Source organism: Falco punctatus (assembly GCF_963210335.1).
Source record: "Falco punctatus genome assembly, contig: scaffold_34, whole genome shotgun sequence".
Lineage (NCBI taxonomy): Eukaryota > Metazoa > Chordata > Aves > Falconiformes > Falconidae > Falco > Falco punctatus.
The window spans coordinates 666,002-684,524 of record NW_027660147.1 but is presented as its reverse complement, the minus strand read 5'-3'; the positions used below and the strand labels follow the sequence as shown (position 1 = coordinate 684,524).

The following is an 18,523-nucleotide window of genomic DNA, read 5'->3' as shown; positions in this document are numbered from 1 at the left end:
TTCAGGTGTTTGGAACCAGTGAAATCCACAGCAAGACTGGACAAATTCTCATTGTTTTTAATGATGTGGGAAGGTGGTTTAGCAAAGGGATCTGTGTTCCTCCTCCAGTAGTCTGTGCCAGTTCTGCAAGGAGAAAGCTTTTTGGGTCTGACTGTCAAGAGAAAAAACACCGCTTGAATGATGTAATGAATAATTAATGCCTGTTATTCGTGTCATACCGGCAATACACCTAGGCACACATCAGAGGCCATAACTTGCACGATCTCTGCTCTGAAGAGCCTGCTTCGCTTCTGGCTTGTGCTGGTTTGCAGAGGTGCATTTTTGGGAATGTCAGAGAAGTAACTGTCCAAGTGTCGCTGTGCAGCAGCAGCGATCAGGGAGGTTTGGGGCAAGGCTGAGCGGCAGAAGGAGCGGGAGCAGGCACAAGGCAGAGAAAGGAGAGCTAACTGTGGAGGAGGTCTGGAAAGGAAAGCGTGGGACCCAGGGTTTCTCTGTCCCCTGAGAACGGGAGCTTGTGGCTTTCAGATGGGATCGCTCCCGAGCCTGCACTTGCCCCGGGCCTTCTGTTTCAGCCTTGCAACGCTGAAAACTTCCAACAGCCGTACTTATCGCCTCGTCGAGGAGGACCCTTAGAGCTGTCTCGTATTTTTTAACTTCCCCTGCTTTTTTTTTCCTTTCTTTCCTACCTGCTTCCTGGAGCAGAATGTCTCTTTAGTGAGCGTTGGAGAAGGACCAGTTGTCTACGTGCATCCGAGGGAGATAAATTTTGGCAGTATTGAAGTTCTGCAAGATGCGTCCAAAAGTCTCCACCTCTCCAATCAGGCTGTCATCCCTGCATCCTTCTGTGTAGAGATGGTAAGTATCTGTGGGGCTGTTTCCCAATGAAAATTGACTGGTCTGTAGCAGCCTGTGGCTTGATTTTTACATGCAACGTTTCCATATTGCTGTCTCGGAGAGAAAGCAAGATATTCCGTCCCAACGCAGCGAGAGGAGCCTGGCTCTGGGGGCAGTTTTAGCTGGGGCACCCCCTCAGTAAAGTAGACAGCTTGCATAGACGTTTGTGCAGAAAGGAGTCTGGATCATCTTTACAGGTTTTCCCTTTGTTTTCTGGAGGGTATTTAACGGAGAGTCGTGTCTTTGGAGCTCAGAGATCAAGAGGCCCCTGTGGCCCTTTGCTCCTGGAAGGGCATGGATTTCCCGACACTTTCCCCATTAGGTCTGCGTTTGCTTTGTGTCAGACTGCTGTTTGTGACAGAGTCTGGGGTGTGAAGTTTGTCCTCGGCCTGCTTGTGGTGAGGTGAGTTTCACACCTGCTGGGGGCCCGACCAGCTGTGGCATTGCACAAACACAGAACGGTAAGGGTTGTGTAGCTACAGAGTCTGTGGGCTCCGTCACGTTGCAGAGCATCTCCGGGGGCCAGCCGCAGGGAAAGGCCGTTGAACTGATGGATGCTGCAGCTGACAAGCTGCGTGGCAGGTGGCAGGAGGAGGTTGGGTCGCTGCCCTGGCAGGGGGGGCAGGGCTGGTGCAGCCAGGGAGGGCTCTGTGCAGAGGCTGGGTGGGATGTGCCGCTCACTGGAGGTGGGATCTGTGAGGGGCTTAAAAACAGGGTTGGGAGGAGGTTTGTTCTGCTCCACGCTAGGTGGGTGGGATTTGTGGAGCTGGTTCACCCAGGCCTGGCTCTGTGGGCTTGGCTGGGTCTGCGGGTAAAGCATCAGGCAGCGTGCGAGAGGCCAGGCTCAGCCTCCTGGGCCAAGGAGGAGGGGGGCGAATTTCCTCCTTGCTGCTTTTCCAGCTGTTTGGGGGACAACGGTAACCTCCAAGTGGGGGAGGGATTCCCAGGGCAGATTTCTTTGAATCCACCATGAAAACTCGCTTGCCATCTGTGGCGAGAGCAAGCCACCAGGGATGGCTGGTACTGGTGTTGAAATGATGGGTTTGCATGCCTGTCGCAGGCAGTGACCCGCAGAGCTGTTGGGGTCCTGCTGCCCCGGTGCAATGCCTTCCCTCCTCCCCGGGCAGCTCGCGGTGTCGCCGGGGGGCTTGCAGGGTACATCTGCCCCTCCGTTGCCTCAGGGCCCTAACCCATGGGACTGGGCAATAAAGCCTGTCGTGCTTCACCGCCATCCCTGCCAATCCTGGGGCTGATCGATCACTAGAGCAGTAATACGAGGTGGCTCAGGGACGGTTTCTTTCCCTGCAATGAAGACGGGCTCTGCTTGAGCAGTGGCTTGGACCAGATGGTCTCCAGAGGTCTCGCCAGCCCCAGCTGCTCTGTTACTCTGTGTGTGTGTGGTGATCCCTCCTGCTGACTCCACGGGGCCGAGTTCCCCCATGGTGAGCATCTCTGCTTTTCAGGGCAGCTGCTGCTCTCATGGAGACGTGCCAGGAGGCAGGTCCTGGGGACCTGCTCCATCAGCCGCTTCACCAAGGGCTCTTCAGCCAGACTGTGGGCACGGTGCTGCTGAGGCTGCCTGATGGGAGCAACGCGGGCGTGGGCGAGATGTGCCCGAGCTGCGCCCTGGCCCTCAGCAGCTGCCTGCTCTGCTGCTCTTTTGCTGCCCCAGTTGAAGTTTTGCCCTTGGCTGCCTTACGCTGCCTGGCAGCTCCTTGACGGGAAGCAGAGGGGACTGAATAATTGTGGAGATAAAGCCCGAGATGCAGTCGGGTGTCAGGGTGACGTGCACGTGTCCATCTGAGAGCGGAGCAGGCTGGGCTGTGCCTTAGCCCAGCCGATGGGTGACACAGGCATCCTTCATTCCCCCGTGTCCCTGAACCCAAGCCTTGTGTCCTGTAAAGCGCCAAAGCCACTGCTCTGATTCCTGCTTGGAGGTTGCTGCAGGGTGGTGAGCCGTCATTTCCCTGTCTCCCATTTGTTGGCCAATCTGCAAACGGTGGCTGTGAGGCTCAGAGGTCATGGTCTCCACTCGAAGGAGCGAGTTATTGGCTGAAATTTTCACAGGAGCGTTGCATCGGGAATGTTATGCAGACTGACGGGCAGCTTGACAAACTGAATGAGGTTAACTGAAGAGGCAGCCACAGGGCAAACGAAAGGCTGGTGTCTTATTTGAAACAGAAAAGGAAAATGCTGTAATGCAGATGGCCGTGCTGCCACCTCGATGGTACTCTTAACCGTCGAGTGAAAATTGCTCTTCCTGTTAAGGCAAGCTTGCTGCTCGCTTTGGGGGAGACAAGATCATTACCTGAGCAAGCCAGGATGATTTGTGGTGAACTTCACTTTGGGATAGTGACTTCAGGAATTACTTGCAGTTCCCCTCAGGCACCAGCTTCCCTGTACCCCTCTCCTCTCTGCTGGGTGAGTTGTGTCTGTTCTGTTCTCAGTTGCAGGGAGCAGCAGGGAGCATCTCTGCCACCAGAAGAAAATAAATAAAAACCCGCCAAATCTGTGTGTTGAGATGGGGCTTTTTGGGTGGGAAGAGGGGTGTAGGGACTGCATACCTGCGTCCTCGGTTGGCTTATCCCTGCTTGCCAGGGTGTCTGCAGATCTGCGACCCTTGGGACCAGTGTGTCGTCCTGTGCTCACCCAGTGAATCCTGTGTCTGTCGGGTGTGCTTTTCCCTGTCAGATTGCTTTCCCAGCTGCCAGGCAGCCCAGCCTGTTAGGGAATCCTCTGGATCCAGCGAGGGGGGGATTTGTGTCTGTCTTGGGTAAAAATGACTGGAGCAATGGGTCAACATGAAGGAGCTGTTGCAGCTTAGCTGGGGGTTGATGTAACCTGCTGACAAAAGCGGCTGTTTCTCCTCCTTGCTCCGCTGTCATTTTCTTTTCCTGCCTTCTGAAGTGTCTGATTTTTGCCGTATTGACAAGTGCCAAAGGCTTGTTATGGCCTGATGGAAGTGTTTGCTCTCCCTGCAGAAAGGGAAAAGCATCGTTCTTAGATCATTTCCTACTTGTTCTTTGTCATGCTGTCTTCTCAGGGATCTTTTGTGTGACTGCTAAGGTTGTCATCTCTTGGCATCACAGAAGGCAGCTGCGTATCACGTCTCTGTGATCAGGAAAGAAAAGACAGGCCTAGGGTGTAATTTTTCTTAATCAGTGGCAGCTTTCTTCTGCCTGCATAACCCCCGTGCTGGGTCTGTTATGTGCTACCGCAGGGTGGCAAATGGTTTCCCAGTGCCTTGTAACAAGGAGGAGAGAGAAAACCTTCCTTGGGGTTTCCTCGTCTCATGACAGTCGTAATGCGGGGTCCTGTCTCCTTCAGCCTGAGCCCTGAGCTCCCTGATCCAGAGCCCTGTGCTCCAGGTGAAGCTCACTGCTGCCTGGTTTCCAGCAGTGCTTGTACAGCCAGCTGGGTTGTCTTCAGGAGGGTGCCTGGTGGCTCAGTGCAGATCCCCTTCTGCGTTCCCAGGGATGAGCTGCTGCCACATTCAACTTAGACCAAGATTTGGTTGGTTGGTTTTGTTTTTTTTAAAAAAAAGCTGTACCTGGTTATCTTGTCACTGGTATTCGCTGTGGATAACTCCATGGATTTTTCAGGCAGCGTATAAAGGCTGTTGGTCAGGTGCGGTGTAAGCAAGGGCAGAACACACAGTTCTCATACTCTCTGCTCCCCTGTAGTGCAGGATTTGTTTCATTTACTAATTTCATTGCTTATTCCCTCAAGCTTTTGATGACATTGCTTTTATTAATGCAATGGCCATATGGAAAGACCGCAAAACACGGAGATAAACTTCCAAACGGTGCCGATGCTGCTTTAGTGACTCTGTTTCTGGGTCTGGCTGACGGGCGATTCTGTTGCTCTCTGAGCAAATCGTGCAGGTTGCGGGCAGTGAAGGCTTTGAAGAGCACATCAGCATTGTCTGCAGTTCTCCCCTGCTACTCTCGCTGAAGTCGGAGCAGACTTCAATCAGCAAGAGGGTGGTTTTCAAATCTACTGTAAATCACTCCCCCCGCCCCCAAAGCAGCTGAATAATTAGCCAGCCTGTCAGTGTTTGCTCATAGTGAGACAGAGGCAGACAGTGCTGCGCCCTTCTCATGATATCTGCAGTGCTGTTTAGAAATCAGGGTTAAATTAACTTTCCAGGGTACGGGCAGCACTAGCCCTGCATATGTGGCCTCTTCCAAGGTGAGCAGAAGTTTTGAAGATGGATAGGCTTAACTCTTTCCTGAGCTGTCCCACCAGAGCCTCATGGTGCTCCAAAAGCTCACCTTTAGAATGAAACCCTTGGTTTGGGTTTAAAGGCTGTGTTTTGCTTATACAGCAGTACCAGTTTGTGCATTTCCACCCAGTTTGGTTTTGCCGGAGCCCTTTGTTGTAGCTGACAGGGCCTGGAAACACACAGCATCAGTCGTGAACATGGCTCGTGGCCAGGAGCATCCAATCTCATGCTGGTGAGGGGTTGTACCAAAAGCCAAGGAAGGTAGAAGGCTGTGTCCCTCCCAGTGTCACTCAGGCTTAGGTCCAGGGCACGTGGGCCTTAAAAGGGGGAGCAAAGGTTTGGAGGAGACCTTGGAAAAGGTGCCTGAAACCTGGCCTTAGGGAAGAGTTTGGATTTTATGGCATCCGGTATCTTCTATGGGTTCATGGTCTTTCAAAATTGCTGTGTTTCAGTAATGGAAGAAATTGTTACTCTGCTCATCTAGGAAAAGGGAACTTGTCACGTTGTGCTGCACCTGCTGGCCAACAGGGTTCAAGAAGGGTAGAAGTCTTCAAAGCAGTTACGCTGCTACAGGCCAGAGTGACTCAGCTGAGCTCTCTTCCCGAGGGAAAAGCAGGAGGATTTTGGTTGTTCAATCCTGTGCTTGGCAGCAGCTGGCCAAGCCGTGTCCGTGTCCTGGCTGGAGAGCCCCAATGTGCAGAGTGGTGGCACTGGTCTCCCCAGCCCAGCGGGGAGGGCAGATGGGACCTGGAGGGCTGAGCAATGGCCAGGGGACACAAATGGAGACAAGCTTCGTTGGCTCACTCAGCAGCTGCTGTTAGCTGAAGCAAGTGTGACAAATTGGGCTCCGTTGTTGGTGGCAGTGAGTGCCACACTTTAATTCTTTTTTTTTTCTTCTTTTTTTTTTTTTTTTTTCACTGGCTTTAGAGGCTCTGCCTCGATTTCACAAAACATCTCCTTGCTGGTGCTCTGGGGCAGAGGCTCAACCAAAGCGGTCCCCCTGATTTTGCCGAGGAGATGCTGGTGCCGAGGTGCCAGGAGGAGGCTGGTGGCTGGTGGGAGCATCCGGCCAGCCTTGTGCTCTGATCCCCACCCTGTGGGCCTTAGGGTGCTTCTGGGCTCTTTCTGCCACTGGCCGTTTGTGCGGGTGAGGAGTCACTCTGCTATGAAGAGCACAGGCTCCCGCCCCTTAGGACAGCTAAAGCCCCTGGGACAAGGCTCCGTGCGCAGCTGATGTGGCGGGGGGTTATTTCCCCTTCGTGCGTGACCCCCACCGGGGTCGGTGGATCCGCCTGACGAGGTGTGAGCACTCTCTCGCCAGAGCTATGGCTTGGTAAAGTACAGCTGCACTTTTCATGTTGAGTTCTGCTGCTTCTTTCACTCGTGCAAGGCCGGAATGACCAGATGACTTCACTTAACGGGCTCAAAGTAACTTGCAGAGGGCAGCGTGGTGGCTCCTCAGCCATCCCTTGGGGCAGCCATCCAGCCGTCCGTCTCTGATGCGCGCTGATGCCCGCTAGAAGCAAACGTTGGCAGCTCTTATTCCCAATGAAATCTGTCCCAGGAGAAGCTAACGATCTCAGCGCTGAGCTTCTCGAAGCGGTTGATGCCAGCCCTTGCCTGGCGCTCTGACTCTGGCGTCCAGTGGTACAAGCTCCTGCAGGGACAGAAATAGCCGCTGTCTTTGTCTGCCCAGCACGTGCAGCTATTGCATCGTGTTCTGGAGCATTCAAGCCTAAGCGAGGAGCAGGGATCTTGTCAGAAGTTAGATTTTGGCCTTCAGAGCAGGGGGATGGATGCTTTTAGCGTGTTCCCAAGGGATTTCTTGTCTCTGGGACACAGCCTGGACCGGTGTAGGCAGAAGCTGACCTAAAAACCTGAGCGGAGCTGGTCCGGCAGAGCCTTTTGGTCCTGGCAGGTCTCCTGTTCAGTGGTGCGCTGTGCTGCCCCTGGGACCCACACCAGATGCTAACGGAAAGGATGAGGACGCGATGCAAATCGTGCTCCTCCGGAGTGGGCTGTTGGCCTGGCAGGGCACGGTGGGTCTGCGCTGGGTCACCCCGGGACACTGCGAGTCTGGCTCCATCGAGACAGCCTGTCATTATTCCTCAGTAATAGTTCCTTGGGTACAATTTCCTGCCCGGCTTGTTGCCAAGCTGTGATAAATGAGCTTTGTCAGATAGCAGACTTGCAGATTCACCTCTGGAGCAGCGCTATCGGGTCTCCTTTTCAAGCAAGCTACCCTGTGTCAGCGTGAATCGGAGGAGAAGTTGTACATTAACGTCAGTGAAAACCTGACGCCCACTGGCTCGGTGTGAATGAGCTGGCTGGGTAGCCCTTGGCTGGCGGCAGCGCAGCCGATGCCTCCGAGGCCAGCGACCAGCTGCAGGGACCACAGGGGAGGGTTGGTGGGAATCCTCCGTGGTCAGTGAGGCCCCAGTGTTTACCCCGTGGCAGCCACCTGCCTCCATCCCAGTCTCATCTTGCTTTTTTAAAAATTTTTTTCAAGACTCTTTTTTTGAAGCCCTAGAGGACAAATGAAATGGAGCTGAGTGTATAAATGTTGCTGGTGCCCGGAATCGTTTTGATGCCTTTGGCACGCTCTGTTACGGGATGCAGGCATGCAGCCCTGACCTGCTCTACATGGAGGGCACAGCCAGCCTAAGGAGTTAGCGTAGCTGGAGCACCTACGCTTGCTGCTGGGACCCTGAATGCTCAGCAAGTTATCGCTTCCCTGGCCTCCAGCTAGCCTTCACCTTGTCAGCAGAGGTCATTTTGGGGTGTTATTTTAAATGTTTCTGTGACTTCAAAGTGCTGCTTGGTTTTCTGCTGCTCTTCTCCCTTGGGCTGGCTGGTGTCCTGTTAGAGCTCAGAGCTGCCAGCCTGACGGACGGAAACTTGAGCTAACTTCACCTGGATCGAGCACTTGCTTTTATCATGTCAGGCCTCTGAGCACACCGTTGTTTTCTATTTAAAGGGAAAAAAAAAAGAAAAAGAAAAGGAAAGTAACCCTCTTCTCGACAGTACTGTAGAGTTTTGGATGAGTGGTGCCTGCCATCCCAAACACAGCGCTGAACTGTGATGCATGTAGCACTGATGCTGTGACGGACACTTGAAAGCCACGTGTCTGCATCCCAGTGCATTTCCTGCTGGCCCGGGAGCACTGCGTGCATTTCTCTTCTGCGAGCTTGCTCCTTGTGAATGTGGCTTTAGGTGGGCTGGAGGGGTCCAGCACCTCTGTTGCCCCATCCGTAGAGGGAGGCCCGTGAGGAACCAGAGGAAAAGAGTGCTTGGGAAGCCCAGGCCGTGCCCACAGGGCACATGTCTTGTGGTTTTCTTTCTGCTTCTTGTTTCGCTGCCCTGCTATAAACACTTAGAGCTGACTTTGCCAAAGCAGAGGGCCTTGGGGCACCTCACTGCAGGTGATGATCCGTGGGAACAGAGGGCTGCAGCCCTTGAGGGGCTGTTGAGAAGCCTGACTCTTGGGAAAGAAGACTTTGGGGTTTTATCAACCGCTTTTGCAAAGTTATTCTTTGGGGTCTCAGCAGTATCCCCCAGCCGTGTGGCTGCTGCGGGGGGACTGGAGCAGTCCTGGCTTCCTCTGGCCTGGAGCCTTTACGGCAGAGCCGGCCACCGTTGTCGGGAAGCCAGGAGATATCAAGTGGCTTCCCTGGGTGTGCCCTCCAAGAGGGAGGCTGGAGGGACAATAGCATTCTCCTGAGGGTGAGCATCCCTTGGGTCAGACAAAGCTGGGTTAACAAAGTGGGTCTGTTAAGGGAGGGTAAAATAGAGGTTGTATGAGCTCCTGCACGGGTGCTGTTTCCAGGCACTGTAGCTCCGAGTTGGGGAAAGGAAGCCTTCATGGTTTTTACCCTCATGTCTTTAATCCTTTTTCTGCATCCCGCAGGAGACCAGGGTCCATGGTTTCCATCCTGAGTTACTGTTTGGCTCATCTTACAGGCTGGCAAACGCTCGCGCTGGAGGATTGAACCCAGTAAAGGAGTGATCCCCCCCGAGAGCGAGGTGTCTGTGGCCATCATAGCAAACTTGGACGACACCGAGAGATTTGAGGATGAGGTGAAGGTGTCCATAGAGAACAGCCACACCTACGTCATCCCTGTCCAGGCTGTTGGCACGGGCACAACGATTGTCACCGACAAACCCATTGCTCCAGAGCTCAACTTGGGCCTCCACTTCAGGTAGGGATCTCTCGGCTCCCGCTTCCCACGTGGGCTCGGCAAGGAGTTTTGCTGTAGTCCTTCAGGCTAGTTGTTCTTCAGTGCTCGAGGTCCTGGCTCTGCTTCACCGAAGCCACAGGAACTCCTTTAGGAGTGTTCTATGGCCGTTTGAAAGTTGTTAGATACCCTCAGAAACGACCAAAATGGAAACCAGTTGCTAGATTGTCCCCGATTTGTTTTTAGTTGGAATATATTTATTTCTGTACTTTATCAAAGAATGAGCTGGAGGAAAACAGCAGGTCCTAGAAACCTCCTGCTGGAAAATGCTACATTACAAGTATAAACATATTTCTGTTTGCAATAACGTTGCTTACCTTTCCACTCGCTATGGACTATTCTCTCGCAAGAGTGGAAAACCTTGGTGGTAGCTTGTTAGCAACTCCTCGACTGAATTAATGGTGCTGGTTTATTTCCCTTCTGCCTGGGAGTCCTGGAGGAGCTGCAGAGTTTCTTTGCCCTGTATCATCCATCAGTCTGCTCGTCTTCCCCGGTTCCCCTGCTGGGCCGCTCTTTATTAGAGGCGCTCGCTCTTCCCTCGTTTCCCCTGCCTGCGTTCCTTGCGGTCTGCCAGCACTGCGGCGGCGGCAGCCCGAGGCAGAAGCGAGCGAGGGTGCCTGCAGGAGCAGCTCTGAGCGGGAGAAGAGGAGAAGTTGGCTGAGGTTGGGTGGGATAAATTGCATGTGCTACCTGAAAGAGCTTAGCTCGGAAGGGGGCATTCACGGATCCTAGTGCGTGTGCCTGAAACTGGCTACATTCTTATAAATGGGAGAAAAAATAAGCCTTTTCAAAGCGCTGTTGCTGTCGGAGTCCTCTTGGGACGAGAATAATACTCTTCTCCAAGTGCCTGTTCCTTTTGCTGGCTGCAAAGAGGCTCCACAGTGCTCCGATACCTACATTTTGGGCTAGAAAGAGGAGGTTGATGCTGCCTTAAGCATTTAGGCTAGATTAGTGGGGTGGGGTGGGGCGTTGGGGTGTGTTAAATATGCACCCACAAGCCCCCCAGGTAAGCAGGGACGTTACAGGGAGATGGGCACTTGGCCAGCGTGCCCTGTGCTCTGTGCAGCCACAGATGGGCTGCACAGTGGAGGGGAGAGCGTGGGTGGGATTGGTGTCATTGTCCTCTGCCCCCCTTCGTGTCTTTGCCCGCAAGCTAGTTGGGAGCCGCCGTTGGCAGCGGGTGCAGAGCTGCCACCAGGTGAGCTGGGGGGACCCAGGTGACATCCCAGATGAGGTGGGCTTTCCCAGAGCCACAAATCAGGCACCTACCCAGAGCTTCCCCCAGCCTTCATCTGCCACTGTCCACAACAGAAAACCGGTTCATACTAAGCCTTGTACACATCATTTGTAAAGTGTGTTTCAAAGACTCGTTTGTTCTAATCTGTCACTTCTGTGTTGGTGTTTAGCTGCTTGTGGCAGACGTGCATTTTGCAAGCCACGTGTTCTGTACCTTTCAAAAACCCAATAATTGTTGTAGGAACAATTCTGTTCCTGGTGGCGCTCAGATTTATAGAGGGTAGAATAATTATTCCACGCTGGCCTGCAGTTAGTGCTTCTTTACATAATGGAACCAATTTCCATTGAATATTCGTTTCGGTTTATATCTAGCTGTAGTGATCAATCTCTTGTTGTCACTCCATTCCCTCAGCTGGTAGACCGGGTCTTGTTGCTGTGTTTGTCTTGGGGGAAGCTTATGCTGATCCTGATTCTCACAGTGCATTTACCTTCCTAAGACACAAAACCAGCTGCCCTGTTCAGCTGATGCGTTGGGGGCAGGGAGAGCTGGATGCTCCCTAAGAGATGGGGGAGTGAGGGGGGGGGTAAGATGGGCCCCGGCGGTGGGATAACTGGTGCCCAGATCTCCAGATGAGTCTCTGCACCCTGCCAGCTCCCCAGTAGCATCTTCAGAGGAAGCCACCTGAGGCAGCAGCTCCCCAGGAGCAGGTGAAATGGCAGCAGAGCTGCTCGTCCACCCACCTGCAGCCAGGTCAGACCAGCTTCGTGCCTGGTGCAGGGAGACCTGCAGGACGCACCTTGGGAAAACCCTCTGAGTGCTGAGCACCAAAGGGTGATGCTCTGCTCACGAGTACCTGAGGTGACGGATCTTTGCGAAGCTTTTCCTTGCTGTACACAAACTGACCAGCTGCTGGATGCTGAACTTAGGGCCAGCCGGGGTCTGGCTTTGGCTGAAGCTTCGAGCTAGGTCAGCCTTTTCAGAGGTGGTTTTATTGCTGAGCGTGCGGTCAGATAACGCCATTGGGGTGCTGAAGCTGGGTGACCACTGGGAAATAGCAGCCCCCATAACGTTTTCCATCTCTTCTTCTAGCTTTGATCGCTGCTGTTACCATTTCAAGGTGACAAACAGAGGACGACGCACCCACCAGCTGTGTTGGTCAACAGAAGGCTTCCCCATGTTCAGCCATCGTGACCGTCTCCATGCCATCAGTAACACCAAGGGCACAGATTCCTTCCAGAGCCCCAAACCTGCCTGCCCTGTGTTTAAGCTTCAACCACTGAGGACAGAGCTGATGCCGGGCAAGACTGTGGAGATGGTGCTGGAAGGCTCCTCCAGCACTCCCCAGGTGAGTTGCCCCATGAGGGCTGCGCCCTCCCCACCAGGTCACCTCCGCTGGGGCTTCTTCCGACCCTTTGACATTTGCCTTGGGATAAGGAGCAAGCGCTTTCCAGAAACTGTTTTAATGCCACAAGTTACCATGGCAGCACCGGCTGCTTTCCTTGCTGGCCACCATCAGTGTTTCCATAGTCACCATAAACCCAGCTCGCTGGTACCAAAATGCTGGCTGAAGAGAATGTTGCTGCTTCAGAAGCAGAGGGCAGGTTACAGGGTGTCATGTGCTGAGGCAGAAAGGAAGGGCGGAGAAAATAAGTTACACTTAGGCTAGGAGCAGAGGCTGTAAATAAATGAAAACATGTGAGGTCATAGATGTGGTGAAGAGTGAGTTAAAAAAACCCAAGCACTAAACCTGTGAAGAGAGGGAGAGTCCGAGAGCAGCATCATTTTTCCTCTGCAGACAAACATGGGCAGAGGCTTGTCTAGCGCTGAGTCCTGGAGGAGAAAAACAGTGCGTGCCAGCCCTGATGGTCAGAGTGACGTTCATCCACGTGGGAAAGTGTTCCCAGGGACCGTTATAATTGACAGCTTGACTTGTTGTCGGTATTTCCATACCAGCTCACCCCAGACTCTCAGCCAGCCTTGGTGTCCCAAGGGCAGCCGGGTCTGGCAGCACCCTTGGGTGGCAGCTCAGCAGGGTCACGGGGTGTTCTCCCCCCCGGGCCCTTCTTTCCAGGCCAGGGGAAATCCCACTCTGCAGAGGAGCTGCCAGCTAACCCTGGTGTACGTTCCTTGGCTCTGGGACCGCTGGGCCCAGGTGTTTAAGCAAATGTGGAATGAATCTTCATGAAGCTCCTGCTGTTCCTAATGATCTGAAAGGTGCTTGCAAGGGTTGCCTCAGTGGCAGCTTGCAGAAGGCTTGATCGCTCAGCTAGCTGAGTGCCCTCATAAACAGGATGCAGCATAACAAGAGGAGGGGGCTATTGAGGAGGGCAGTGGCTGTAAGTTGCGGCAGGAATAGGGTCCGTGGTTGGGTGGCTAGCAACTGCAGCGTGTTTTGTGGATGCCCTGCCAGCACCTGCTTGGGTGACGCGTGACTCTTGCATGCAGGTGGTGAAGGAGCGGCTGCTGTGTCACGCCGTGGTGGGGAGCAAGGCGGGGAAGGCACAGATAATGCAGATGGACATCACGTGTGAGTTCGTTGATCCCGTTCTGCAAGTGTCTACCAGAGAAATCGCATTCCGGGTGGAGAAGGTAAGTCTCAGGATTGCATCCTGGCATTGAAGAGCGTGGCTGATGGCCGAAAGACTGCAGGGTGTGCGTGCCTGTTAAACATGGGGGGGATGGGGACGGTTAAACCGCTTCCCCAAGTCCACGGGGCTTCGGCTATCGATTCGAGCCAGAGCAAGCTTTGGCCGTTACCACGAGATGGTTCTACCGCCGAGATGGTGATTTCGCTGCCCTGGGGTCGGGGACAGTCACAGCTCTGCCCTTCTCGAGGTGGAGGCAGGATGGAGCTGCTGCGCCAAGGGCACAGGTGAGGCAGTGGGACCCGCGAGCGCAGCGTGGCCGTTGCACAGCCGCCTTGTGCGCTGGGGCTGCCGGGGGGAGAGCCGATCGCTGCAGCTGAGCGATGCTAAACCCCTCCTCGCCCTTCCTGAGGTGCTTTGTGAAGTAAGTGAGGATGTTCTTAGCGATGAGATGGTTTTCTGACTTCAGCGAAGTAACGCTGAGATTGCAGCTGCTGCGCTGAGGGGGGATCGTAGCCACTTGCAGAGAGACACGCATTTGTGTAGTCAAGATGAAGGGAGGTTTTTGAGGCTCCTCCAAGGCATGGGGATGTCTGAACACCGATCCTGCAGGGAAGCTGAGAAGAATGGAGCTTCCTGCCAATTCCTCAGGCTGGTGAAGGAAAACTGTCATCTTTTGTCTCTCTGCCTTCCCTGCTCTTGGCATGGATGCTGGCTCTTTGCGTTTCCCTCAGCCTCACCTCCTTCAAAGGACCTGCAGTCATCCCTCAGCTGTAGTGATGATAACACCGATGCAAAACAGGAGCCCTTTAGTCTCTGGGTCCTGACTCCTCCATCATCTTTCCCTCTCCCACGCGGTGTCTGAAACAGAGAAGATGGTTCATTATTTAGTTTCTGTATTTTCAGGCCTCTCCTCTGGTTCCCAGGCTTCCAGAGAAGCACAAAATCCTGTGAGCGGGTGGTTCACACTTAATGAGAAGCTTTTCAGCTGTTCCTGATGTCTGCCTGTGTTCTGCTTGATGCCCTGTGCTCTAGTTTATCGAGTGCTATGACGCTGCAGCTGTTGGATATCGATACAGCCAGAACTAGTTTCCCAACCGCTGCCTAGTTGATGTGAACCCTGCAGGAAGGCCAGAGCGATGCATAAACAGAAAGAAATAGCTTAGGCTGAGCTTAACTGTGAGGCTACAGACACTTTGTCACTGGAGCAGGGACAGCAGGACACACGTTGCAACCAGACCGTTGAGGTTTCTAGCTGGCTGTTTGTGCGTGTAAATGTTCCAAGCTAACCTTAGGCTACTGCAGGCTCTCTGCTCCAGGCCAAATCCTGCTTGCTTTTCTCTTCTGACTAGCATCCCTGCTTTTGTGAGGCTCCTGGAGCCACTAAGGCTGTAGGAAATGACTGGGGGTGAAAATCGTCTTGTGCCATTCTGCCCAAGAGAGGGTAAACTGGAGACAAGCGCTCTGGGTTCACTTTCTGCTTTTGACCTTGGTCAAGCAGCTGCCTCCTCTCAAGGTGCTGTTCCCTCGTCTGTATGTGAGACTGTTTCCCTGCCCCCTGGGGGATGCTGTGGTTTCTAAACGTGAAAAGCACCTGACGTTCTGAAAGAAAAACCTTGTAGAAGGGTAGAAACTAATACAGACAGTGACTAAGAGATGTGTGCAATTTTGGGGTTGAAAACTCTGAAATGCGTCGGAAGGGAAGGGAGGTGCGTGGCCACTTCAGGTTGTTTTTTTCTTGTCTCCTCTTTCTGTAGCTACCCAGTGACGTCCTCAGCCTACAGCATAAGCCCCTTTCTTTAAAAAACATGTCCTCCCTGCCGCTGAGCGTCGTCCTGGCCTTAGATCAACCCTTCAGAGTCTGTGATGCGGCCCAGCAGCCCCTCCCTGCAGATGTCCAGGTGAGCAGGACCTTCCCGCGGTGGGCTTTGAGGAGGAGGGATGTGGCGGTGCGTTCCTGTTGGGAAGTCCTCTGGCAGTGTCTTCTGCAGAGTCAGCAGTAGCCTGGCCCCAACTCAATCAGATCTGAAGCGAGCTGCTGGAAGAAACAAAAATACCCGAGTTGGGAAGATACTTCGTGGCTCAAAGCCATGAGGAGAAGGGAGCAGGCACCTAGGGCTGGGCAAGCCATGGAGTAAAGGTATCTCCTGGGACTTGCAGCAGCCGTCCTCAGCCAACCTCAAGAGCAGCTTGCTCTCTGTGAGGGCAGCTCTGCCTTCGGGAAGGCTGAGGATGCTCCTCCCGCTGTCGCCTGGCACCTGCCCTGTCGGTGGTGGAAGGTGCTGGACGTGGGCTGTGCTGGACACGTGCTGGTGGAGGTGCGGGCACCGTTCCTGTGCCGTGCCGGTGACTGGCCCCTGCGAGGCTGAGGCTGCCGTGCCGGTGCACTTGTGCTGTGAGGATAAAGGAGTTTCTCTGGAGTCAGGGCAGCAGCCCTGGCTTGCCGGAGTGCTGGTTCGTCTGTGTGTTTAGCACAGAGCCTCTGTGGGTCCAGAATTCAGTAGGACAATATTTATTTCCCCCTGGTATCGATGCAAAGCACAGAAACGTGAGCCTGCAATAGTCTGACGAGAGCGTGGTGCTTGCAGTCAGGCACTCGCTGTAAAGAACGTGCAGGGTGGGCTGAGAAGCCCACGCTGAGGTCATGCTTTAAGACATTGACATGTTCCATGCTATCCAGCCTTGGACTTCATTACGCTGGTGTTTGATCTTTTTAATCTCCTTGCAGCCAATGAAGCTGGAGGTAGGGGAGGAACGTCATTTCTCCATCGGATTTAACCCTGCTCACGAGGAGCATCTGAATAGCTGGGTGGCAGAGAAGGCTCTGAAGATACAGCTGCTCGAGCATCCTCGCGAGGAGCAGGTCACTGTTCGGGGAGAAGTCTTCTTCCCCAATCTCCAGTTCCAGACTATGGCCGTGGACTTTGGGTGCATCTTGAATGACACTGAGGTGGAGCGTTACATTGAGATGACCAACTGCAGCCCGCTTCTCGTCCGGTACCACTGGTCGTTCCTGACGGGCGGCCACGCGAGCCAGCTGAGGTATGTGCACCGTTGCCCTCTCCTTGAAGCTCCTCTTCCTAGTGTCCTGTCTGTACCTGGCGAAGACCCAGGCCGTTTGCCTGGGATCTGGCAAGCAGCTGTCAGCTCTCCCTGGTGGGAATAACACCTGCCAGCCGTGGTCAGGCTAGATGCTCAGGGAAAAGGTGATCTCCGCCGGCTGGACGCTGGGGGGGAGACCATGTTCTCCAGCTGAGCTGGGGCTGTATGACACTACTAACGCTTTTTGCTTAGCCCATACCCTGGAGTCCTGCTGTGCCTCTGGAGCTACAAAGCCACGCTTAGGCACGTGGACGGTAACATCACCGGTTTTCCATCCCTGCCGACCCTGTACATTGTCATTTCATCCTAAGAGCCTAAATAGGCGCTGCCACCAGAAGGACCTGCTGCTGCCCCGGTCCCTTGCTGCTGCTTTGCTGTAGCCCCCGTACTGGTTCCCCGGGAAGGAAAGCTGCTGTGGAGAGCTGTGCTCGCAGACCCTGGTGGCCTGAGGCAAACACCACCCTGGAGAAGGGAGTTTTTGTCTGTTAGCTGTTTTGTGAATGCGATGTGCAGTTGATTCAGCATTTTTCGCCAAAACGGCAGGTTCTGCTGGGGCTGTAGGTCCAGCTGCAGGTGTCGGTGGGAGCGCTTGTCTGAGCATCCTTGGGAGGCAGGGCATCCAGCCCTGGTCAGTGGTTTCCAAGCCCAAGAGCACTCTTGCAGTGGTGCTGCAGCACATCTATAAACACATTTCTAGCAGTTCCTCCCGCTGTGGCCTCTCTGCGTAGTACAGAAGCCTAGTCTGGGCGGTTTTAATGACAGTAGCAACTGTTTTTTCCATAATGCCCTGGGAAACCGAGCAAAGTTAACCACTGCGCATTGAAGTGCTGCTATTGCAAATAACAGAGATCATAAATAAACAGTTTTGTTTAGGGAGTTGGAATTTGGCTTAGAGGAGACTGGGCACTGGCATTAGCCATGGCGGTGAGGAGGGCTTGGGGGAGAGGCTGTGGACACTGGGGTAGCCCGTTCACAGCGGGGTCTTACCAGGTAACGGCCAGTCTGGTGTGGCCCTTCATGCGCGGTGCCTTCAAGAACAGACCCTAAAATGCCATTAAAGTGGGTTTGGTTTTTTTGTTTCTTCTAATTGGTCAACCCATTTTTTCCTCCTTACTCTTTAGTCACCGCTGCTACTTTGAGCAATCGTATCAGCAACACAGTCCAGCCATTGCTGTGCGGTTAGTCATTTCCAGGGCACGCACAGTGACAGTTGGAGGTGTCGGATCTCACTGCAATGATGTTGCTTCTCTGTCTCCGCGCTGCCTGGTCTGAATGTCAACGGGTGGTTCAGTAAATGCACAAATCTTAGCTCAGCAGAGGAATTTATCCTAGCAAAGAAATAGGCATCAGGGCATTGGGACAAAATGCAGTTTCGAGTTTGCTCTTGGCGAGGGCAGACCATCACCACCACCTTCCCCAGCTGCTGGCCAGGTGGCCCAGCTCAAGCCGCGTGTTCCCACAGGGTGCACTGGGCAGGTTTTGAGTTTACTTCTGTATCACATTGTTTTGTTTTCAGTTTCAAACACCCTTGAGCTGTCTTGCTTGTTCCAAAGTCCCTTTTCAATCTGCGTCTGTTGGCCTGCAGGACAAATCAAAGTGCATCGTCGGGGTCCATAAGCCTGTTTAGATGCCTCAGGGGTGCATGGTCTCTGGTGCTTTGCCCTGTGACAGAGCTGGGGCTTTGTTGGGGGGCTTGTTTTCCCCCGGTACTTCGGCTGTGCCTAAGGGATGCACCAGCGTGTGGTTCCTGGGGGCCTGGGCAAGGATGCTGGGCGTGTGGGTGCCACGCACCAGGGCAGCAGCCTCAGCGCTGTTAAAACTCCTGCATTTAATGCAAAGGGGTGGTGGCTCCTGGCACGTGTCCTTGGTGCTGGCAGGACCTGCAGGGACCTCGGGCCTTCCGATCACCGTTCTGGGGTGTCTGTCCTGCTGGTGGTGGCTCTCGCACAGCCTGAGCTGGCAAGGTCACGTCATCCTGCCTGAATCTTCACGTGCGGTTTGCAGAAGCGGTGTGATTTCTGGCTCCTCTATTTTGGGAGGTGGGTGTGGGGAGTGGTGTGAAGCTGTGTCCTTAGGAGGCTCAGAAACCAAGAGACAGGCTGAGATGATTTTTTTTCCTAATGTCTCAGCGGTTTGGATGGTGGGTGGCACAAGGCTGTCCTGGCCCTAGCAGGAAGGACTCTTCTCTCCCTGCTGTCAGTGTGCCTGTGCTGCCATTGAATCCCCCCTGTTAATACCTGGATCC

The 18,523-nt window shown here is 53.9% G+C and overlaps 1 protein-coding gene across 1 annotated transcript in view; it reads left to right on the top strand.

The window, feature by feature from the left end:
* LOC308057773 (hydrocephalus-inducing protein homolog) overlaps positions 1 to 18,523 on the top strand; it is a 77,257-nt gene that overhangs the window by 20,518 nt on the left and 38,216 nt on the right. Inside the window, exons 11-16 of the mRNA XM_080411824.1 lie at positions 703 to 855; positions 9,080 to 9,318; positions 11,681 to 11,936; positions 13,037 to 13,180; positions 14,934 to 15,077; positions 15,905 to 16,218. Of these exons, the coding sequence (XP_080267950.1) occupies positions 703 to 855; positions 9,080 to 9,318; positions 11,681 to 11,936; positions 13,037 to 13,180; positions 14,934 to 15,077; positions 15,905 to 16,218 (1,250 nt within the window). The remainder of the gene's footprint in view (positions 1 to 702; positions 856 to 9,079; positions 9,319 to 11,680; positions 11,937 to 13,036; positions 13,181 to 14,933; positions 15,078 to 15,904; positions 16,219 to 18,523) is intronic.